At 43.9% G+C, this 26,204-nt stretch overlaps 1 protein-coding gene across 1 annotated transcript in view; it reads left to right on the top strand.

Moving 5' to 3' along the window:
- Positions 1 to 26,204, top strand: part of LOC110503384 (calsyntenin-2) — a 501,875-nt gene that overhangs the window by 391,092 nt on the left and 84,579 nt on the right. Inside the window, exons 7-8 of the mRNA XM_036962198.2 lie at positions 2,880 to 3,137; positions 3,373 to 3,494. Coding sequence (XP_036818093.2) covers positions 2,880 to 3,137; positions 3,373 to 3,494 — 380 coding nt within the window. The remainder of the gene's footprint in view (positions 1 to 2,879; positions 3,138 to 3,372; positions 3,495 to 26,204) is intronic.

Genomic DNA, 26,204 nt, shown 5'->3' with positions numbered 1-26,204 from the left:
GAGCTGTTGCTGCTCCTAGATGTTTCCACTTCACAATTACAGCACATACAGTTGACCAGGGCAGCTCTAGCAGGGCAGAAATTTGACGAACTGACTTGTTGGAAAGGTGGCATGTGTGGGTGATTTTATACACCTGTCATCAACGGGTTTGGCTGAAATAGCCAAATCCACTAATTTGAAGCGGTGTCCACATACTTCTGTATAGTGTACTTCTCTATAAATGGCCATAAGTTAGTCGAAGCATTTCACTTTATTTACAATTAGATATTCGTTGCATGACAGAACAGTGCCACTCCAAAAATCATCAGACTGTAGAGAACTTAATAAAAGCACCAGTTAAACTCCCCAGACCAGGTCTTCTTTCTCTTGTCTGTTGGTAAAGCTGTGTTAAATGAAGCTCTGCTGCTGTTAATGACGTGACAGAGTGAAAGTATTAGCTGCTTGAGCTAGCTGTCTCCTCAGTGAAGAGCCTGTCTACACCTCCGTGTTTGTGCAGAGAACATGACAGAGAAACATCAGCTCTAACAGAGCCGCTAAAGCTTTCATTCCGCACACAGCGAGGTATGGTGGTGGAGGGAGTCAAAGTCAGACCCTTATCTGAATGGATAACTCCCTCCCTCACCCTCCCAGTTCCCTCTGCATGAATGGTTTACCGCTAAAGAGCCTTTTCAAAGCCTCCCATAATCATTATCTGATACCAAATAGAATAAATTGTAATTGCTTTTTTAAAGCACAATCAATTTGAGATAATGTACAAAGACATCTGCAAACAGAATTGTGGGCGGTGGCGATGGTGGCGGTGGTGGCCATGGTGGCGGTGGCAGGGCACCGCGCATCTATTTACTCCCAGAATCTAATCACTGCAAGTCAAAACCTCTAACAGCCATGAACAGCAGTCGGGGAGAAACAGACTTTAAAGACAGGCAGGGGAAAAAAACATGAATTAATACTCTAATGTCCTGTTATTAGCATAAAATGAACAGATGCATGTTTCAATTGTCTGTCTGGATGGAGAGATATAGCAGAGCGATGGATCATATTGTATCAATGTGGTTTATTTGGAGCCTTGCTGTGTTTTGGAGGTGCCACCATCACTGTGTCATAGCTGTTATAAAACCATTTATTAATGTGCTATGCCTGTGTAATAAGGCATTACTTAAGACCTTCACTATTATAATGGGAGGGCACAAAAGTCAATAGAGCTGTATCTTAGTGGGGACATGTTAGTGCTGCAGAGGAGCACTGTGACAAGGCGAGAATTATGTTTATCAAGAAGACATTAACAAAACAAGAATCTTTCAGGAAAAAAAGATGTTGAGAATGATGGAGTGAGCTTAGAAAACACAGAGAGAGAGAGAGAGAGAGAGAGAGAGAGAGGGAGAATGAGAGCGAGAGAGAGAGGGAGAATGAGAGCGAGAGAGAGAGGGAGAATGAGAGCGAGGGAGAATGAGAGCGAGAGAGAGAGGGAGAATGAGAGCGAGAGAGAGGGAGAATGAGAGCGAGGGAGAATGAGAGCGAGAGAGAGAGGGAGAATGAGAGCGAGAGAGAGAGGGAGAATGAGAGCGAGAGAGAGAGGGAGAATGAGAGCGAGGGAGAATGAGAGCGAGAGAGAATGAGAGCGAGAGAGAATGAGAGCGAGAGAGAATGAGAGCGAGAGAGAGAGGGAGAATGAGAGCGAGAGAGAGAGGGAGAATGAGAGCGAGAGAGAGAGGGAGAATGAGAGCGAGGGAGAATGAGAGCGAGAGAGAATGAGAGCGAGAGAGAATGAGAGCGAGAGAGAATGAGAGCGAGAGAGAGAGGGAGAATGAGAGCGAGAGAGAGAGGGAGAATGAGAGCGAGAGAGAGAGGGAGAATGAGAGCGAGAGAGAGAGGGAGAATGAGAGCGAGGGAGAATGAGAGCGAGAGAGAATGAGAGCGAGGGAGAATGAGAGCGAGAGAGAATGAGAGCGAGAGAGAATGAGAGCGAGAGAGAATGAGAGCGAGAGAGAATGAGAGCGAGAGAGAGAGGGAGAATGAGAGCGAGAGAGAGAGGGAGAATGAGAGCGAGAGAGAGAGGGAGAATGAGAGCGAGAGAGAGAGGGAGAATGAGAGCGAGAGAGAGAGGGAGAATGAGAGCGAGAGAGAGAGGGAGAATGAGAGCGAGAGAGAGAGGGAGAATGAGAGCGAGAGGGAGAATGAGAGCGAGAGAGAGAGGGAGAATGAGAGCGAGAGAGAGAGGGAGAATGAGAGCGAGAGAGAGAGGGAGAATGAGAGAGAGAGGGGAGAATGAGAGAGAGAGGGGAGAATGAGAGAGAGAGGGGAGAATGAGAGAGAGAGGGGAGAATGAGAGAGAGAGGGGAGAATGAGAGAGAGAGGGGAGAAAGGGAAAGAGGATAAATTGATTTAACAGGAGTTTTGACTGATCGGTTTTTATTTTCCTGTGAAAGGATCACAGGATCACAGGATCACATCAGGATCACATCTCCTTATTTGTAATAGCTTGTATGATTGGCTGTGTGGGGAATTATGACTCGATATAAACACAGAACATTAAATTAATTCCAGCCATCCCTTCTTTCTTTGCTTTACTATTGTGTTCTGTAGGTTTCTTAGTGTCCACGGTGATAGATAAAGCAGTATGTACTGTAGGCATGGCATGGCCATTTCTTATGATGTCTTTCATCCACTCCTACCTCTGAAAGTCTGTTTCATTTGTCACAAATCAATACTCACATCCACTATCAATCTCTGAACATCGATTTATACATTAAGCCTGGGCGTTTGGCTTGTTCATAAGTGATCATAGCCAAGGTCAGTCTGAACCTTCTGTATATCTGTGTTGATTTCTATTTCTTTGCTGTTGGGCTTCCCTATTTGTTCCCATGGCAACAATTACCCAGGGGCCTCGTCGGGCAGCACAGACCTTCTCCCCGCCCCCAGCACCTCCACCAATTGGACGGCGTCCCTGGTGACGGACAGTGAGCGGGACAGCGACCTCATCTTCCGGTTTGACGGGCGGCAAGCGGCGAAGATTCCGGACCAGGTGGTACCACAGAACCTGACTGATCAGTTCACAGTCGCCACGTGGATGAAGCATGGACCCAATCCTGGACTGAGGGCGGAGAAAGAGACCCTGCTCTGCAACTCTGATAAGACAGGTTAGAAGAGGGGAAGGAAGTTGGAGGGAAGAGAGAGGTGTGGCTGGGAGAGAAGTAGACTGGGAAGGGCTGTGTGGAGAGGGGTAGGTGTGACCTATCAATAAGGGGTGTGGTCTACTGACATGAATGGGTTTACCTTCACTTAAGAGAAGGTGTCTTAAGTCAAAGATTGTGGTAATTTTAGGGAAGTTGTGTTACCTTGACGTGCTCTTCTCTTTCCTCATCCCCTCTCCAGAGATGAACAGACACCACTACTCCCTTTACGTCCATAACTGTCGTCTGGTCTTCCTGCTCCGGAGAGACTTCATCCAGGTGGACACCTTCAGACCTGCAGAGTTCCACTGGAAACTGGATCAGGTAGGCTACACAGTAGACTGTGTCCATCCGTGATATTCATTTGTAATGGAATGGACCACTAAAGAGGGACAACTTGTCCTCATGAGTGTGCTGTCTATGAAACATGATGTGATGTTCAGATGGCCTGAACTGACCACAACACCTAAAGTCCTTCATCCCAGAACCTCTCTAAAAGCCTCGATGCACAGAGCAGTTGAGACCGTTTTAGACCTAGACATATGAAGACCATCTATATATTGAAAAGATTTCCTTCACCAGTGTGTGTGTATGTGTGTGTGTGCGTGTACGTGTGCGTGTGCGTGCGTGCGTGCGTTTCCTCTGGGGATGAACAGGAGATGGCGGTGAGGATATGTTTGTCTGGAGATACACTGACTCTTGGCCAAGCCTAGCGGGCTGACGTGTGTGTGTGTGTGTGTGTCCATGTACAGTGTGTGGGTGTATGACAGCAGCAGCTCCCTCTCGCCTGAGAAGGTGAGTCTGTCTCAAGGTCGGCTAGGTCACCCTAACTGTCAGTCTCCAGACCCTGAACGCAGCTCTCTGTTTGCACAAAAGAGACGTGCAGCTGAGGCGGGGTCGGTGAGAGGCAGAGTGCGGGGGCTGCTGGGTAATTTGAGGACAGATCACTGGCTGTGATTGGAGGAAGGAAAGGGGGTCAGAGCGTGACCTTGTGACTGGGGTTGACCTCTTGTGAGTCACTGTCTGAAGAAGTTCTGTAACATTCCGGAACAGAACACAGTTAGATAAGACATGGCTCTCCACATCTCTCTCAACTGGAGTCATCTAGTTACTCTTCCTGTGTCTATTTCTTGCTCCTTTGTGCCCAGTTCTGTCTAAATTAGCCAGCTTGGTTAGAACTGGGGCAAGGGTTGGGGCCAATTCCATTTTAATTCCAGTCAATTCTGAAAATAAACAAAACTTCAAATGGACATTTTTGTAACTGAAAACCATTGAAGAGAATTGGAATTGGAATGTCCATGTAAGTCTTGAATTAACTAGAATTGAAATGGAATTGACCCCAAATCTGACTGTGGCAAGAGTTTTTAAAGGCAAGATTACACATTCTGGGATTGGAGGGTAGATGAACCATACTTTCCCTATTGAATTAAATGTTATTAGGCTAAAAACAAATCAAACTTGCTGTCAATTTGCCCTGTTACCTGTTAACACTACCTGTTAACACTACCTGATAACACTACCTGTTAACACTACCTGTTAACACTACCTGTTAACACTACCTGATAACACTAACTGTTAACGCTACCTGTTAACGCTACCCGTTAACGCTACCCGTTAACGCTACCCGTTAACGCTACCCATTAACACTACCCGATAACACTACCTGTTAACACTACCCGTTAACACTACCCGATAACACTACCGGATAACACTACCCGTTAGTACTACCCGATAACACTACCCGATAACACTACCTGTTAATGCTACCCGTTAACGCTACCCGTTAACGCTACCCGTTAACGCTACCCGTTAACGCTACCCGTTAACGCTAACTGTTGACACTACCTGTTAACACTACCTGTTAACGCTACCCGTTAACGCTACCTGTTACCGCTACCCGTTAACGCTACCTGTTAAGGCTACCTGTTAACGCCACCTGTTAAGGCTACCTGTTAAGGCTACCTGTTAACGCTACCTGTTAACGCTACCTGTTAACGCTACCTGTTAACGCCACCTGTTAACGCCACCTGTTAAGGCTACCTGTTAAGGCTACCTGTTAAGGCTACCTGTTAACGCTACCTGTTAACGCTACCTGTTAAGGCTACCTGTTAACACTACCTGTTAACACTACCTGTTAACACTACCTGATAACACTTCCTGATAGCACTACCTGCTAAAAATACCTGTTAACACTACCTGATAACACTACCTGTTAACACTACCTGTTAACACTACCTGTTAACACTACCTGATAACACTAACTGTTAACGCTACCTGTTAACGCTACCCGTTAACGCTACCCGTTAACGCTACCCGTTAACGCTACCCATTAACACTACCCGATAACACTACCTGTTAACACTACCCGTTAACACTACCCGATAACACTACCGGATAACACTACCCGTTAGTACTACCCGATAACACTACCCGATAACACTACCTGTTAACACTACCCGATAACACTACCTGTTAACACTACCCGTTAACACTACCCGTTAACACAAACTGTTAACGCTACCCGTTAACGCTACCCGTTAACGCTACCCGTTAACGCTACCTGTTAACGCTACCCGTTAACACTAACTGTTGACACTACCTGTTAACACTACCTGTTAACGCTACCCGTTAACGCTACCTGTTAACGCTACCCGTTAACGCTACCTGTTAAGGCTACCTGTTAAGGCTACCTGTTAAGGCTACCTGTTAACGCTACCTGTTAACACTACCTGATAACACTTCCTGATAGCACTACCTGCTAAAAATACCTGTGAACACTACCTGATAACACTACCTGTTAACACTACCTGTTAACACTACCTGTTAACACTAACAGATAACAGTACCTGTTAACACTACCTGATAACACTACCCGTTAACACAACCTGTTAACATTACCTGATAACACTACCTGTTAACACTACCTGTTTGGGCTACCTGTTAAAACTATCTGTTAACACTACATGTTAAGGCTACCTGTTTACACTACCTGTTAAGGCTACCTGTTAACACTACCTGTTAAGGCTACCTGTTAACACTACCTGTTAACACTACCTGATAGCACTATCTGTTAACACTACCTGTTAACACTACCTGATAACACTTCCTGATAGCACTACCTGTTAACACTACCTGTTAACACTACCTGATAACACTTCCTGTTAACACTACCTGTTAACACTACCTGTTAACACTACCTGATAACACTTCCTGTTAACACTACCTGTTAACACTACCTGTTAACACTACCTGATAACACTACCTGTTAAAACTACCTGATAACACTTCCTGATAGCACTACCTGTTAAAACTACCTGATAACACTACCTGTTAAAACTACCTGATAACACTACCTGTTAAAACTACCTGTTAACACTACCTGTTAAAACTACCTGTTAACACTACCTGATAACACTACCTGTTAAAACTACCTGATAACACTACCTGTTAAAACTACCTGATAACACTACCTGTTAAAACTACCTGTTAACACTACCTGATAACACTACCTGTTAAAACTACCTGATAACACTACCTGTTAAAACTACCTGATAACACTACCTGTTAAAACTACCTGTTAACACTACCTGATAACACTACCTGTTAAAACTACCTGATAACACTACCTGTTAAAGCTACCTGTTAACACTACCTGTTAAGATTACCTGATAACACGACCTGTTAACACTACCTGTTTAGACTTCCTGACATACACAAACACGACCTCTCTTGACCAGTATATGCTGTCGGGACCCAGTCGTGCTGTCAGGAAAAAGCAGAGTGTCAGTGAGAGTGACATTGTAATTAACACAACAGCATATTAACAGAGCTTCTATGTCTCGAAACATCATCAGGCCCGCAGGCCTCAAGGATGGAGAGAGAGATATAGAGAGTGAGAGAGGGGTGAAAGAGATGGGATAGAGAGACAGTGGGGGGGAGTGTTTGAGACAGAAATATAAGTATTTTTGTGAGTTCCATTTCTCTCTCACCGATTTTCTGTCGAGCCAATCTTTCTTAAATGTGATGTTGATTCAGTAAAATGAATGTCTTCGGGGCACCATTTAGATGTGGACGATCTGTGGTTCCTGATTTGCTGATGTGGGGTGTTTTTTATTTCGTTTTTTTAATCACCGTCAAATCATCCTTGTAAATGACAGCAAGCTGTAGGCCTATAGACAATTCCCTCTAGTTTTCATTCTCTCCATGTCTGGGTGACGTTGGGGGACATTTCCCTTATGTAAACACACAAAACACTGTATTGCCCGGACAATGTCTAGAGGGAGGTTTTAAACTTTGATTTAATGTCGACTGCACCAACTGGCCACACAGAACACACACACACACAGACCACAAACACACACACACACACACAGAGACATACAGAACACACACACACATACACTCTGTCATATGTGTTTTAGTCTTTGAAGGGCCTCTTCTACACTCCCTCTCCCTCTCCTCTCTCCCTCTCTGTCCTCCTAAGCCCCTGTTCTGACAGAGGATCTGAGAGCTCTCTCTCCTTGCCCCACCCACTCCTCTCCATCTCTCTCTGCCTCCCCCACTCCTCTCCATCTCTCTCTGCCTCCCCCACTCCTCTCCATCTCTCTCTGACAAGGGTCCACTGGAGCTCTTGTATCTTGTGGCTGTAAAATCATTAGTCTGTGCCACAGGGTAGAGGCAGCTAGATTATTGGTTACCAGCACCCTTCCTCTATAAGACAGCTGGGGTAACACCCATTTCCACCTTGACAGTCTGGCACACACTTTCTCCACTACACCCTCCCAGTTCCTTTTCTGAAAGACATCGGAGCCTAGAAAACCCCCCAAAGTCTTCATCCCTTCTCTGCCCCACTGAATCCCCCCTGGTAGCCGTGGAGCGGACCCCGTCTGAAGCTGACCTGCCCACAGCGATTCACTCTTTCCCCAATTGACTCTTGCTGAGGAGGTCCCCTAATACACCGTTTGAGTGTTTGAGAGAACCTTAACCTCACCTCCTGTAATAAATAATCTGAAAACAGATGATCATCTGCAAACACAGACAGTGCAATCATGGGACTCTTCATAACCCCTGGCACGGAGAAACCAGTAAGCCTTGCTCTTAAAAAACAAAGCATTGGTTCAATTGCCAGACAATGTAACAGCCCGGAATTTGGGCATCACTGCCTGATACCCCTTTGGATGGGGATGGGGCAACTCTAACCACCCCCACCTTCACCATTCATGAGGCCCCAGCATACAGTAAAATCATCCAAGACAAAAAACATCCCCAAACCCAAAGGCCTTCATTGTTACGAACAGGTACCGGTGGTCCACATGGTCACAGGCCTTCTCCTGATCCAAATAAATTAAACCCACATTCACATCAGACAGTTTACAAATGGCTAGAACATTATTAGAAACATCAACAATAGTGCGGTCAGGTACACAGTAAGACTGGTCCTTGTGGACTAACAGCCCCAAATATTCTTCAACCTGTTTGAGAGACATTTAGATACAATGTTATATTCTGCACACAGCAATGCAACAGGTCGGCTATTTTTTAGAAGAGCCAAATCCCCCTTTTTTTGGCAACAATGAAAGCACAGCACGTTGACAGGATACAGGAAGAGAACCCTCATGAAAAGATTCACACACCATTTCATAACCCCCCCCCCCCCCCAATACCCCCAAAACTTCTTATAGAACTCAGATGGTAAACCATCGATGCCAGGGGCTCGGTCTGATGAGAGCTGCATAACTGCTGTAGACAGCTCCTGGAGAGTAATGTCAGAGTCCAAATCAACTCTCTGCTCGGGGCCCAATTGAGGAGGTCCATGTAACAGCTGTTCAGTACACAGAGAATCACAAACCTCCGCCGTATAGAGGGCAGAGTAGAAGTCCACGGCATGTTGGTGCATTTCACTGTCATCCGTGGTCACCTTCCCATCAGGAGACGAAGGCAGACCATCAGTTTGCATTGTAATGTCGACTGCCCTAGGTTATATAAAAAAAGTGCTAGGAGCATCCATATCCTTGAGGGTAGCAAAGCGAGACCTAATCAAGGCACCCTTCACTCTTTCATGTAGAAACGACCTCAGTTCATGTCTCTGTAAGTTCATGACTAGTCCGGGGTCATTCTGACTGAGCAACATCAATTCAATAGATTTGATGTAAATGTTCAAGGACCCTGATAGTCTCTTTAACTTCAATACGAGACAGAGCAGTATACTGTTGACAAAACACTTGTATTTGGGCCTTCCCAACCTCCCACCATTGTCTGAAGGACTCAAAATTCCATTTAGTAACCCTCCATTTTTTACAAAACAACAATTTTCACAAAACATGACGTCAAGTAACAAATTAACATTAAAGTACCAACAAGGTGATGAGCTTCGTGGACAGGACAAGTGAATATCAACAGACACATTATGGTGATCAGAGAAACCCACATGAGTGATGTCACACCTTCCAACCCTACTACAGTAGTGATCAGATACAGATACATACAACCTGTCTAACCTTCCAACCCCTCTACAGTAGTGATCAGATACATACAACCTGTCTAACCTTCCAACCCTACTGCAGTAGTGATCAGATACATACAACCGGTCTAACCTTCCAACCCTACTACAGTAGTGATCAGATACATACAACATGTCTAACCTTCCAACCCTACTACAGTAGTGATCAGATACATACAACCTGTCTAACCTTCCAACCCTACTACAGTAGTGACCAGATACAGATACATACAACCTGTCTAACCTTCCAACCCCTCTACAGTAGTGATCAGATACATACAACCTGTCTAACCTTCCAACCCTACTACAGTAGTGATCAGATACATACAACCTGTCTAACCTTCCAACCCTACTACAGTAGTGATCAGATACATACAACCTGTCTAACCTTCCAACCCTACTACAGTAGTGATCAGATACAGATACATACAACCTGTCTAACCTTCCAACCCTACTACAGTAGTGATCAGATACAGATACATACAACCTGTCTAACCTTCCAACCCTACTACAGTAGTGATCAGATACATACAACCTGTCTAACCTTCCAACCCTACTACAGTAGTGATCAGATACATACAACCTGTCTAACCTTCTAACCCTACTACAGTAGTGATTAGATACATACAACCTGTCTAACCTTCCAACCCTACTACCGTAGTGATCAGATACATGCAACCTGTCTAACCTTCCAACCCTACTACAGTAGTGATCAGATACATACAACCTGTCTAACCTTCCAACCCCTCTACAGTAGTGATCAGATACATGCAACCTGTCTAACCTTCCAACCCTACTACAGTAGTGATCAGATACATACAACCTGTCTAACCTTCCAACCCCTCTACAGTAGTGATCAGATACATACAACCTGTCTAACCTTCCAACCCTACTACAGTAGTGATCAGATACATACAACCTGTCTAACCTTCCAACCCCTCTACAGTAGTGATCAGATACATACAACCTGTGTAACCTTCCAACCCCTCTACAGTAGTGATCAGATACATACAACCTGTCTAACATTCCAACCCCTCTACAGTAGTGATCAGATACATACAACCTGTCTAACCTTCCAACCCCTCTACAGTAGTGATCAGATACATACAACCTGTGTAACCTTCCAACCCCTCTACAGTAGTGATCAGATACATACAACCTGTCTAACCTTCCAACCCTACTACAGTAGTGATCAGATACATACAACCTGTCTAACCTTCCAACCCTACTGCAGTAGTGATCAGATACATACAACCTGTCTAACCTTCCAACCCTACTACAGTAGTGATCAGATACATACAACCTGTCTAACCTTCCAACCCCTCTACAGTAGTGATCAGATACATACAACCTGTCTAACCTTCCAACCCTACTACAGTAGTGATCAGATACATACAACCTGTCTAACCTTCCAACCCTACTACCGTAGTGATCAGATACATACAACCTGTCTAACCTTCCAACCCTACTGCAGTAGTGATCAGATACATACAACCTGTCTAACCTTCCCACCCTACTACAGTAGTGATCAGATACATACAACCTGTCTAACCTTCCAACCCTACTACAGTAGTGATCAGATACATACAACCTGTCTAACCTTCCAACCCTACTACCGTAGTGATCAGATACATACAACCTGTCTAACCTTCCAACCCTACTGCAGTAGTGATCAGATACATACAACCTGTCTAACCTTCCAACCCTACTACCGTAGTGATCAGATACATACAACCTGTCTAACCTTCCAACCCTACTACAGTAGTGATCAGATACATACAACCTGTCTAACCTTCCAACCCTACTACAGTAGTGATCAGATACATACAACCTGTCTAACCTTCCAACCCTACTGCAGTAGTGATCAGATACATATAACCTGTCTAACCTTCCAACCCCTCTACAGTAGTGATCAGATACAGATACATACAACCTGTCTAACCTTCCAACCCTACTGCAGTAGTGATCAGATACATACAACCTGTCTAACCTTCCAACCCTACTACAGTAGTGATCAGATACATACAACCTGTCTAACCTTCCAACCCTACTACAGTAGTGATCAGATACATACAACCTGTCTAACCTTCCAACCCTACTACAGTAGTGATCAGATACATACAACCTGTCTAACCTTCCAACCCCTCTACAGTAGTGATCAGATACATACAACCTGTCTAACCTTCCAACCCTACTACAGTAGTGATCAGATACATACAACCTGTCTAACCTTCCAACCCTACTACAGTAGTGATCAGATACATACAACCTGTCTAACCTTCCAACCCTACTACAGTAGTGATCAGATACATACAACCTGTCTAACCTTCCAACCCTACTACAGTAGTGATCAGATACATACAACCTGTCTAACCTTCCAACCCTACTACAGTAGTGATCAGATACATACAACCTGTCTAACCTTCCAACCCTACTACAGTAGTGATCAGATACAGATACATACAACCTGTCTAACCTTCCAACCCTACTACAGTAGTGATCAGATACAGATACATACAACCTGTCTAACCTTCCAACCCTACTACAGTAGTGATCAGATACATACAACCTGTCTAACCTTCCAACCCTACTACAGTAGTGATCAGATACATACAACCTGTCTAACCTTCTAACCCTACTACAGTAGTGATTAGATACATACAACCTGTCTAACCTTCCAACCCTACTACCGTAGTGATCAGATACATGCAACCTGTCTAACCTTCCAACCCTACTACAGTAGTGATCAGATACATACAACCTGTCTAACCTTCCAACCCCTCTACAGTAGTGATCAGATACATACAACCTGTCTAACCTTCCAACCCCTCTACAGTAGTGATCAGATACATACAACCTGTGTAACCTTCCAACCCCTCTACAGTAGTGATCAGATACATACAACCTGTCTAACCTTCCAACCCTACTACAGTAGTGATCAGATACATACAACCTGTCTAACCTTCCAACCCTACTGCAGTAGTGATCAGATACATACAACCTGTCTAACCTTCCAACCCTACTACAGTAGTGATCAGATACATACAACCTGTCTAACCTTCCAACCCCTCTACAGTAGTGATCAGATACATACAACCTGTCTAACCTTCCAACCCTACTACAGTAGTGACCAGATACATACAACCTGTCTAACCTTCCAACCCTACTACCGTAGTGATCAGATACATACAACTTGTCTAACCTTCCAACCCTACTGCAGTAGTGATCAGATACATACAACCTGTCTAACCTTCCAACCCTACTACAGTAGTGATCAGATACATACAACCTGTCTAACCTTCCAACCCTACTACAGTAGTGATCAGATACATACAACCTGTCTAACCTTCCAACCCTACTACAGTAGTGATCAGATACATACAACCTGTCTAACCTTCCAACCCTACTACCGTAGTGATCAGATACATACAACCTGTCTAACCTTCCAACCCTACTGCAGTAGTGATCAGATACATACAACCTGTCTAACCTTCCAACCCTACTACCGTAGTGATCAGATACATACAACCTGTCTAACCTTCCAACCCTACTACAGTAGTGATCAGATACATACAACCTGTCTAACCTTCCAACCCTACTACAGTAGTGATCAGATACATACAACCTGTCTAACCTTCCAACCCTACTGCAGTAGTGATCAGATACATATAACCTGTCTAACCTTCCAACCCCTCTACAGTAGTGATCAGATACAGATACATACAACCTGTCTAACCTTCCAACCCTACTGCAGTAGTGATCAGATACATACAACCTGTCTAACCTTCCAACCCTACTACAGTAGTGATCAGATACATACAACCTGTCTAACCTTCCAACCCTACTACAGTAGTGATCAGATACATACAACCTGTCTAACCTTCCAACCCTACTACAGTAGTGATCAGATACATACAACCTGTCTAACCTTCCAACCCTACTACAGTAGTGATCAGATACATACAACCTGTCTAACCTTCCAACCCTACTGCAGTAGTGATCAGATACATACAACCTGTTTAACCTTCCAACCCCTCTACAGTAGTGATCAGATACATACAACCTGTCTAACCTTCCAACCCTACTACAGTAGTGATCAGATACATACAACCTGTCTAACCTTCCAACCCTACTACCGTAGTGATCAGATACATACAACCTGTCTAACCTTCCAACCCTACTGCAGTAGTGATCAGATACATACAACCTGTCTAACCTTCCAACCCTACTACAGTAGTGATCAGATACATACAACCTGTCTAACCTTCCAACCCTACTACCGTAGTGTCAGATACATACAACCTGTCTAACCTTCCAACCCTACTACAGGAGTGATCAGATACATACAACCTGTCTAACCTTCCAACCCCTCTACAGTAGTGATCAGATACATACAACCTGTCTAACCTTCCAACCCTACTACAGTAGTGATCAGATACATACAACCTGTCTAACCTTCCAACCCTACTACAGTAGTGATCAGATACATACAACCTGTCTAACCTTCCAACCCTACTACAGTAGTGATCAGATACATACAACCTGTCTAACCTTCCAACCCTACTACAGTAGTGATCAGATACATACAACCTGTCTAACCTTCCAACCCTACTGCAGTAGTGATCAGATACATACAACCTGTCTAACCTTCCAACCCGACTACAGTAGTGATCAGATACATACAACCTGTCTAACCTTCCAACCCTACTACAGTAGTGATCAGATACATACAACCTGTCTAACCTTCCAACCCTACTGCAGTAGTGATCAGATACATACAACCTGTCTAACCTTCCAACCCTACTGCAGTAGTGATCAGATACATACAACCTGTCTAACCTTCCAACCCTACTACAGTAGTGATCAGATACAGATACATACAACCTGTCTAACCTTCCAACCCCTCTACAGTAGTGATCAGATACATACAACCTGTCTAACCTTCCAACCCTACTACAGTAGTGATCAGATACATACAACCTGTCTAACCTTCCAACCCTACTGCAGTAGTGATCAGATACATACAACCTGTCTAACCTTCCAACCCTACTACAGTAGTGATCAGATACATACAACCTGTCTAACCTTCCAACCCTACTACAGTAGTGATCAGATACATACAACCTGTCTAACCTTCCAACCCTACTACCGTAGTGATCAGATACATACAACCTGTCTAACCTTCCAACCCTACTGCAGTAGTGATCAGATACATACAACCTGTCTAACCTTCCAACCCTACTACAGTAGTGATCAGATACATACAACCTGTCTAACCTTCCAACCCTACTACCGTAGTGATCAGATACATACAACCTGTCTAACCTTCCAACCCTACTGCAGTAGTGATCAGATACATACAACCTGTCTAACCTTCCAACCCTACTACAGTAGTGATCAGATACATACAACCTGTCTAACCTTCCAACCCTACTGCAGTAGTGATCAGATACATATAACCTGTCTAACCTTCCAACCCCTCTACAGTAGTGATCAGATACAGATACATACAACCTGTCTAACCTTCCAACCCTACTGCAGTAGTGATCAGATACATATAACCTGTCTAACCTTCCAACCCTACTACAGTAGTGATCAGATACATACAACCTGTCTAACCTTCCAACCCTACTACAGTAGTGATCAGATACATACAACCTGTCTAACCTTCCAACCCTACTACAGTAGTGATCAGATACATACAACCTGTCTAACCTTCCAAACCTACTGCAGTAGTGATCAGATACATACAACCTGTCTAACCTTCCAACCCTACTACAGTAGTGATCAGATACATACAACCTGTCTAACCTTCCAACCATACTACAGTAGTGATCAGATACATACAACCTGTCTAACCTTCCAACCCTACTGCAGTAGTGATCAGATACATATAACCTGTCTAACCTTCCAACCCTACTGCAGTAGTGATCAGATACATACAATCTGTCTAACCTTCCAACCCCTCTACAGTAGTGATCAGATACATACAACCTGTCTAACCTTCCAACCCTACTACCGTAGTGATCAGATACATACAACCTGTCTAACCTTCCAACCCTACTGCAGTAGTGATCAGATACATACAACCTGTCTAACCTTCCAACCCTACTACAGTAGTGATCAGATACATATAACCTGTCTAACCTTCCAACCCTACTACAGAAGTAATCAGATACATACAACCTGTCTAACCTTCCAAGCCCACTACAGTAGTGATCAGATACATACAACCTGTCTAACCTTCCAACCCTACTACAGAAGTAATCAGATACATATAACCTGTCTAACCTTCCAACCCTACTACAGTAGTGATCAGATACATACAACCTGTCTAACCTCCCAACCCTACTACAGAAGTAATCAGATACATACAACCTGTCTAACCTTCCAACCCTACTACAGTAGTGATCAGATACATACAACCTGTCTAACCTTCCAACCCTACTGCAGTAGTGATCAGATACATATAACCTGTCTAACCTTCCAACCCTACTACAGTAGTGATCAGATACATACAACCTGTCTAACCTTCCAACCCTACTACAGTAGTGATCAGATACATACAACCTGTCTAACCTTCCAACCCTACTACAGAAGTAATCAGATACATACAACCTGTCTAACCTTCCAACCCTACTACAGTAGTGATCAGATACATACAACCTGTCTAACCTTCCAACCCTACTGCAGTAGTGATCAGATACATACAACCTGTCTAACCTTCCAACCCTACTGCAGTAGTGATCAGATACATACAACCTGTCTAACCTTCCAACCCTACTACAGTAGTGATCAGATACATACAACCTGTCTAACCTTCCAACCCTACTACAGTAGTAATCAGATACATACAACCTGTCTAACCTTCCAACCCTACTACAGTAGTGATCAGATACATACAACCTGTCTAACCTTCCAACCCTACTACAGTAGTGATCAGATACATACAACCTGTCTAACCTTCCAACCCTATTACTGTAGTGATCAGATACATACAACCTGTCTAACCTTCCAACCCTACTACAGTAGTGATCAGATACATACAACCTGTCTAACCTTCCAACCCTACTACAGTAGTGATCAGATACATACAACCTGTCTAACCTTCCAACCCTACTACAGTAGTGATCAGATACATACAACCTGTCTAACCTTCCAACCCTATTACTGTAGTGATCAGATACATACAACCTGTCTAACCTTCCAACCCTATTACTGTAGTGATCAGATACATACAACCTGTCTTACCTTCCAACCCTATTACTGTAGTGATCAGATACATACAACCTGTCTAACCTTGCTGCACTGACACCCCCTTCATTAACTTTTAACCATGTGTACCGCCTAACTTTTGCATTCCTTACTCTCCACATATCAGAATGGTCAAACTCCGTTAATAGATCAGATAGGCAAACAGTAAAATCCACAGTACAGTTCCAGTCCCCCCCTAAAACCATACACACCTCTTGGTCACACTGTCTTAATGTTTCCTTTATTTGATCAAATGCAGCAATACGCTCTGCACCCTCATTAGGAGCATAAACATTTTAAAAAACAAGGTAACATCCGCCATGACCATTAAAACCCAACCCTTGACAATCTCTGTTGTAAACTCAGCAAAAAAAGAAATGTCCTCTCACTGTCAACTGCATTTATTTTCAGCAAACTTATGTAAACTTGTGTAAATATTTGTATGAACTTAACAAGATTCAACAACTGAGACATAAACTGAACAAGTTCCACAGACATGTGAATAACAGAAATTGAATAATGTGTCCCTGAACAAAGGGGGGTTAAAATCAAAAGTAACAGTCAGTATCTGGTGTGGCCAGCAGTTGCATTAAGTACTACAGTGCATCTCCTCCTCATGGACTGCACCAGATTTACCTGTCCTTGCTGTGAGATGTTACCCCACTCTTCCACCAAGGCACCTGCAAGTTCCCGGATATTTCTGGGGGGAATGGCCCTAGCCCTCACCCTCCGATCCAGCAGGTCCCAGATGTGGTCAATAGGATTGAGATCCAGGCGCTTTGCTGGAACACTGACATTCCTGTCTTGCAGGAAATCACACACAGAACGAGAAGTATGGCTGGTGGTATTGTCATGCCTGCAGGAAGGGTACCACATGAGGGAGGAGGATGTCTTCCCTGTAAAGCACAGTGCTGAGATTGCCTTCAATGACAAAACGCTCAGTCCGATGATGCTGTGACAAATCGCCTCGGACTATGACGGACCCTCCACCTCCAAATCGATCCCGCTCCAGAGTGCAGTAACGCTCAGTCCTTCGAAGAAAAACGTGAATCCGACCATCACCCTTGGTGAGACAAAACCGCGACTCGTCAGTGAAGAGCACTTTTTGCCAGTCCTGTCTTGTCCAGCAACAGTGTGTTCATGCCCATTCCCGGTGATGTCTGGTGAGGACCTGCCTTACAACAGGCCTACAAGCCCTCAGTCCAGCCTCTCTCAGTCTACTGCGGACAGTCTGAACACTGATGGAGGGATTGTGCATTCCTGGTATAACTCGGGTAGTTGTTTTTGCCATCCTTTACCTGTCCCACAGGTGTGATGTTCGGATGTACCGATCCTGTGCAGGTGTTGTTACACATGGTCTGCCACTGTGAGGATGATTAGCTGTCCATCCTGTCTCTCTGTAGCGCTGTCTTAGGCATCTCACAGTACAGACGTTGCAATTTATTGACCTGGCCACATCTGCAGTCCTCATGTCTCCTTGCAGCATGCCTAAGGCACATTCATGCAGATGAGCAGTCAGTAGAAAGGCCTCTTTAGTGTCCTAAGTTTTCATAACTGTGACCTTAATTGGCTACCGTCTGTAAGCTGTTAGTGTCTTAACAACCGTTCCACAGGTGCATGTTCATTAATTGTTTATGGTTCATTGAACAAGCATGGGAAACAGTGTTTAAATCCTTTACAATGAAGATCTGTGAAGTTATTTGGATTTTTAGAAATAGTCTTTGAAAGACATGGTCCTGAGAAAGGGACATTTCTTTTTTTGCTGAGTTTAGATACCACCCTCACCCCTAAGTCTAAGGAAAACAACATTGACACCCCAGCACTAAAATTAGTACCATCTCTTGTAGAAAAACTATATCAAGCCTTTTCTGTTTTATTGCTTCTAATACCCAAGCTCTCATATTCCTGTCCCTTCCCCAATTAATATTGAAATAACCTACCCTTAGTACCTCCATATAGAAAAGAGAAAGGAAAAGCAGAAGAAACCACAGAGAAACCAGACAGAGAGAAAAGAACACCCTATGAGTCATGATCATCATCATTTTTTACATTTTCTCTGAACCTTACCACGCTTCCCCACTTCCTTTTATTCAAGGGAAAACCCTTCTTCTCACTCAACTGGTCTAACCCCAGCGGTCTAACCCCAGCGGTCTAACCCCAGCGGTCTAACCCCAGCGGTCTAACCCCAGCGGTCTAATCCCAGCGGTCTAACCCCAGCGGTCTAACCCCAGCGGTCTAACCCCAGCGGTCTAACCCCAGCGGTCTAACCCCAGCGGTCTAACCCCAGCGGTCCTCACAAACTTATCAACATTTAAAAAATCTGCCTATATGACAGATTTCCCAAATGTCTGATCCAGGAACCCATTTACCTCCTCTAGATCATAAATTGAGTCCTCACCAGCTGCTATTATATCAAGAGAGATATCCATACCCTTCGCCTGATCCTTCTCAACTGAGGCCACAGACCACTCTCTGCCACATCCCTCTCAACACTCCCCACTAGCACCCCATCACTCGTACCAGGCATCTCCTCTACTACCTGGGAGACAAGCCCCACCTGAACCCTCTCCTGTACCCCATTTCTCATTACATTTGTTTTATTTAACCTTTATTTAACTAGGCAAATCAGTTAAGAACAAATTATTATTTACAATGACGGCATACCCTCATCCGGGCAAACCCGGATGACGCTGGGCCAATTGTGCACCGGCCTATGGGACTCCCAATCCCAGTTGGATGTGATGTGATGTGATTCAACCAGGTGACACCTCTTGCACTGGGATGCAGTGTCTATGACCACTGCGCCACTCAGGAGCATCTCCTCCACTCCATGGGAGACTAGCCCCACCTGAAACCCCTCCTGTACCCAATTACTTGTACCAGGCATCTCCTCCGCTACCTGGTAGACAAGCTCTGCATTATCCCCCTCCTGTACCCCATCACTCGTACTGGGCATCTCCCCCCCAGTCTGAGAAAATGGCTCTCCAGATACGTCCTACAACAATATTATTCTGCTGCTTAACATTCCCCTCTGGTACAAGTTGCAACTCCGTTCCCTCAACACGGACAACTTGTTCCTCAGCAATGGGTACTTGTGGCTGCTCTACCACTGTCGGCCCACCTCTCCCTACATCAGTGGGCCCAGGCGTTACGATGACCACCTGCGCCCCTCCCTCGGCCTTCTCCCTTTTCGGGCAAGCATGTCGCTTATAACCAACATCCCCACACTCAAAACACTGTTGACTACCCGTACTAGCATAAGCCATACACATTCTCTTGTCATACTTGACTTTGACGGTGAGTCCAAAAACATAAATACCTGTCGCCAAAACGACATAACCTGTTTCAACGCCGGGTGTTTGCAACCCACTGGACAATCTTAATTGTACTTGCAAACTTACCAAACCACAATAACTTGCGCTCCAATAGCTCATTGGGAATAAACGGCGGTGCATTCTAAATCATTTCCCTTGTTGACAGAGAACAACGTGGCGTAACTTGAATAAACATACCTTTAAGAAGCACGCCATTCTCAACCATCCAATCAACAAGACGCTTTTCTTTAAGAAACACCACCAACACTTTATTCATCCGCGACACGTAAGCAACATTTTCATAGCCTACCTTCTCTCCTACGACGACGACCAGAAACTCCTCCACAGTGACTTCAGTAACACACCTAAAGCCGAGAGAGAGAGAGAGGAGAGAGTGCACGCATTTATTGGGTTGAGGTGGAGGCATGTGTTAATATCTCTGACAATGTCTGTAGAGTATCTGTTAAACATCTGAACAACAACAATTGTACACCACAAGACACCCACTTCCAACTAATAATTAGACGGACGGATATATCTTAGAATCTATATATGGTTGCTTATATTGGGTGTAATGTTGAGTGTAATTCCAGTCCACTTCATTTCCTGTGTGACTGCTGTGTTCCATCCCTCTGTCTGTCTCTACTCTCCTATCTATCTCAACAGCCTATCATTATCTCTGGGACATTATTTATCGCTCATATAGGCCTCCTCCTCCGCTTCCTCCACATAATCACATTCTGTCCCTAACACACGCATTTATATAGAGGAGATGAAATCAGCATTTATTATACACATCATTCTCTACCTCTTACACTGGCTCAGTCTTTTCCCCTCTATCTGTCTATTGCTTGCTTTTCTGGATGTAATCGCTCTCTTTTATGAGTAGCAGAAGTGCCTCTTAGTTGTGTGGAATGGTGTTGATGTGGTTACTAAATGACAGGGAGGTGGAGATATGTGTTCTATTAGCACTGCACATTGTGGAGAGAGAAAGAGACAGGAAGATAGAGGAAGAGAGAGACGAAGAGAGACGGAGAGAGACGGAGAGAGACGGAGAGAAATGTAGAGAGAGGAGGAAGAGAGAGGAAGAGAGAGGAAGAGAGAGGAAGAGAGAGGAAGAGAGACGAAGAGTGAGGAAGGGAGAGGAAGGGAGATGTCGTGTCTTTGGCTATGCCGGATTACGTGATATGACATGCTATTCTATAAAATAATTTCTCCGTAATTAATATTACCTGATTGAGCTAATCATGTAAATGTAATTAACTAGAGAGTCGGGCACCAAGAAAGAATATTCATAGTTGTTATCTTCCAAATAAACTCTTAAAGACCTAATAATATTTTATATAAATAGCAGTCAATATTAATCGTCATCTTAATTCAGTCTCATCTGAAAGTTGTACATTCTTGGTTATCTGCATGAACTCTGGCTAACAATTTGAATCAGCAATACAACATTGGGTTGAATTATTTATTTACTAAATACCTAACTAATCACACAGAATTACACATACACATAATTAAATCATAACTTGATTACAAATTACGTCATAAAGGAAAACGTACCTCGCGGGCGGAACAGATATGACAGCTTGTTACACAAAAGAAAAGGGGCTGGGTTTGAGTGAAGGAGCAGGAAGACTGAGGAACAAAGGGCGTGCTAAGCTGTGCTATCGTAAATACAGTATCTTATGCATTCTAAATTACCACCCATTTAGAAAAAGAAAATGCAATAAATATTTACTTTGAGCTGCGCTTCGGTAGTTTGGTGGTAGATGGAAGGCCGTGTTGCCCAACCGAGTCCTTTGAAGAATGTCTCTGGTTGTCAATTATTACATTGTAGTAACGTCGTTGTGTGATAGACGGGATACTCTGCCTGTTCCTTCCTAACCCTCGTTTGCATCTGCTGTTGCTAACTCAACGGCTAGGAGGTATCACTTCTGTAGTGAATAAGAGTTCAAAGTTCATAAGGGTTCGCAATCAAAGCTCACGCTGATGTTGGCTTCGTTCTGTAGTTATTATCTGAACCATTCTGACATAGGACCGTCGTCCTCACGTCCTCGGAACAGGAGGTTATATTGTCGTCAAGGGCTTATATAGGAAGGGAGAGGAGGGTTTTATAGCCCATGTCCCTTTACAGGGGCGGGCCACTGATTACCCAAACCCAAATCTCACATTATAGACGCAAAAATCAAATTTCATCCCATCACAAATATTTTCATATTCAAACATTTAAATTGAACAACAATTCCATGTGAATCCGATAACTCTGATGTGTAGACTTTCCACTTTAGAGTTTATCTCATCTTATCATTGATGAGAATGTCTCAGATGACAACCGAACTGACATCATATTCATTAAGTACCACCACATATGTTCCATTGGTCAGATTACCAGAATATAGTTAATTTCCCCCCACCTTCTGATGTTCCCAGATTCTCAATGTTAACCAAGGGTTTTGCAAATGTAACCTCAGTAGGGTAGAGAGAGGAAAAAGGGGGGAAGATGTATTTATGACTGTCATAAACCTACCCCCCAGATGTGTTCTTCGTGGTTACTGTAGATCTATGTTGTCTGGGTTAGATGTTTCCTTTGTGGTGTGTATCTTTGTTGTCTGGGTTAGATGTGTTCTATGTGGTGTGGATCTATGTTGTCTGGGTTAGATGTGTTCTATGTGGTTACTGTGGATCTATGTTGTCTGGGTTAGATGTGTTCTATGTGGTGTGGATCTATGTTGTCTGGGTTAGATGTGTTCTTTGTGGTGTGGATCTATGTTGTCTGAGTTAGATGTGTTCTATGTGGTGTGGATCTATGTTGTCTGGGTTAGGTGTGTTCTATGTGGATCTATGTTGTCTGGGTTAGGTGTGTTCTATGTGGTGTGGATCTATGTTGTCTGGGTTAGATGTGTTCTTCGTGGTTACTGTGGATCTATGTTGTCTGGGATGTACAGACTGAGACAGTCAGTTATTTCAGAATGGGCTTCAGAGTCTGGAATATAGATCTATGGGAATAACCTGACTGCATAGCGGAAGGGAAAGAGGGGATAGAGAGAAGGGATGGAGGTGTTAATCTAGCTTTGCGGTGGTGTGGTGAATTTGGCATGGGGGCTGAGAGAGATACTCAAGGTTGAGGTAATGAACGTAAGGGATTGGGGTTTGAGGGTGGGGGTGTTTGACAGATGTAGCATGTCTGCAATTTGTTTTTCTGTTTTTTTCATGTCTGCGATTTGTTTGTCTACCACTCCCCTATCTGGAGTAGTAGTGCAGGTCTGCATCCTCTCTCTCTCTCTCTCTCTCCCCCTTCACTCTGTACTTTGTTGAGCACAGGAGGGTATAAACAAACCAATCTGTTCCAGCAGACACACAGTGACCTGGACCGTCTGCTATCTAGTGCCAGAACCACTGGACTGACAGAGCGAAAAGAACACATTACCTCCGCCAAACCAGGAGTGCCCCACTTAATAGCAGCACCAAGCTTTAGGCCTGCCTGGCCTGGTTCCAAACCAATCGCTGCCACACTCATCTACTAGTCAAGGGCTGTGTTCCAGTAGACTATGAAAAAAAAATCTTTTTTTTTGTCCTTTCCTTCATGCTCGCTGATCTGGAAAGTAGTGCTGGGTCAAAGTATTGAGGTGGAACACCATATGATCCTTTCACATGTCAGTGGTCATGGAGAGGAGATGAGTGACAAAGAGAGGAGAGGAAGGCAGCCTGATTGTGATTTGTTTGCATGGGTTCATCCATCAGAATAACAAAATATATGAAGGAACATAAAGGCAAAGTTCCCAAGAGCAGGTGAAACTATTCTTTTACCCTCTTTTCTTATTTTGGCTAATTGTATTTCTCTTTTTTTCTTCATCTCTCTCTCTGCATGCTCTCAGTTTCTAAAATAATTATTTTTATTGGACATAATGCACTCAAAATATATTTTACTGAGACACAGTGGTGTGAAGTACTTGAGTAAAAATACTTGAAAGTACTAATTCAGTCATTTTGGGGCGGTAACTGTACTTTACTGTTCATTTAAATTGTATTTCACTAGATCCATAAGTGCTCATTACATTTTGAATACTCACACTCACATATTCACACGTTTATCACGAGAACATCCCTGGTCATCACTACTGTGCAAGATATGGCGGACTCACTAAACAAATGCTTTGTTGGTAAATGATGTCTTAGTCTTGGGAGTGTGCCCTGGTCTGTTGGGACTCATAGTAGAGACCAAGACCAGCATGTGGTGTCTCATAGTAGAGACCAAGACCAGACTGTGGTGTCTCATAGTAGAGACCAAGACCAGCCTGTTGGGTCTCATAGCAGAGACCAAGACCAGACTGTGGTGTCTCATAGTAGAGACCAAGACCAGACTGTGGTGTCTCATAATGGAGACCAAGACCAGACTGTGGTGTCTCATAGTAGAGACCAAGACCAGACTGTGGTTCATCATAGTATAGACCAAGACCAGACTGTGGTTCATCATAGTAGAGACCAAGACCAATTCTTTCTTTGGCCACCTCTCCTTCCAGTTCTCTGCTGCCAATGACTGGAACAAACTACAAAAATCTCTGAAACTGGAAACACTTATCTCCCTCACTAGCTTTAAGCACCAGCTGTCAGAGCAGCTCACACATTACTGCACCTGTACATAGCCCACCTATAATTTAGCCCAAACAACTACCTCTTTCCCTACTGTATTTATTTTATTTATTTATTTATTTTGCTCCTTTGCACCCAATTATTTTTATTTCTACTTTGCACATTCTTCCACTACAAATCTACCATTCCAGTGTTTTACTTGCCATATTGTATTTACTTTGCCACCATGGCCTTTTTTTGCCTTTACCTCCCTTGTCTCACCTCATTTGATCACATCGTATATAAACTTGTTTCTACTGTATTATTGAATGTATGTTTGTTTTACTCCATGTGTAACTCTGTGTCGTTGTATGTGTCAAACTGCTTTGCTTTATCTTGGCCAGGTCCCAATTGTAAATGAGAACTTGTTCTCAACTTGCCAACCTGGTTAAATAAAGGTGAAATTAAAAGAAATGTAAAAAAATTAAAAGACCAGACTGTGGTTCATCATTGTAGAGACCAAGACCAGACTGTGGTTCATCATAGTAGAGACCAACACCAGACTGTGGTTCATCATAGTAGAGACCAAGACTAGACTGTGGTTCATCATAGTAGAGACCAAGACCAGACTGTGGTTCATCATAGTAGAGACCAAGACCAGACTGCGGTTCATCATAGTAGAGACCAAGACCAGACTGTGGTTCATCATTGTAGAGACCAAGACCAGACTGTGGTTCATCACAGTAGAGACGAGACCAGACTGTGGTTCATCATAGTAGAGACCAAGACCAGACTGTGGTTCATCATAGTAGAGACCAAGACCAGACTGCGGTTCATCATAGTAGAGACCAAGACCAGACTGTGGTTCATCATTGTAGAGACCAAGACCAGACTGTGGTTCATCTTTGTAGAGACCAAGACCAGACTGTGGTTCATCTTAGTAGATACCAAGACCAGACTGTGGTTCATCATAGTAGAGACCAAGACCAGACTGTGGTTCATCATAGTAGGGACCAAGACCAGACTGTGGTTCATCACAGTAGAGACAAGACCAGACTGTGGTTCATCACAGTAGAGACCAAGACCAGACTGTGGTTCATCACAGTAGAGACCAAGACCAGACTGTGGTTCATCATTGTAGAGACCAAGACCAGACTGTGGTTCATCATAGTAGAGACCAAGACCAGACTGTGGTTCATCATAGTAGAGACAAAGACCAGACTGTGGTTCATCATAGTAGAGACCAAGACCAGATGTGGTGTCTCATAGTAGAGACCAAGACCAGACTGTGGTGTCTCATAGTAGAGACCAAGACCAGACTGTGGTTCATCATAGTAGAGACCAAGACCAGACTGTGGTGTCTCATAGTAGATACCAAGACCAGACTGTGGTTCA

Source organism: Oncorhynchus mykiss, chromosome 24, assembly GCF_057628025.1.
Source record: "Oncorhynchus mykiss isolate SJ-2025 chromosome 24, ASM5762802v1, whole genome shotgun sequence".
Lineage (NCBI taxonomy): Eukaryota > Metazoa > Chordata > Actinopteri > Salmoniformes > Salmonidae > Oncorhynchus > Oncorhynchus mykiss.
This window is presented reverse-complemented; position numbering and strand designations above follow the sequence as displayed.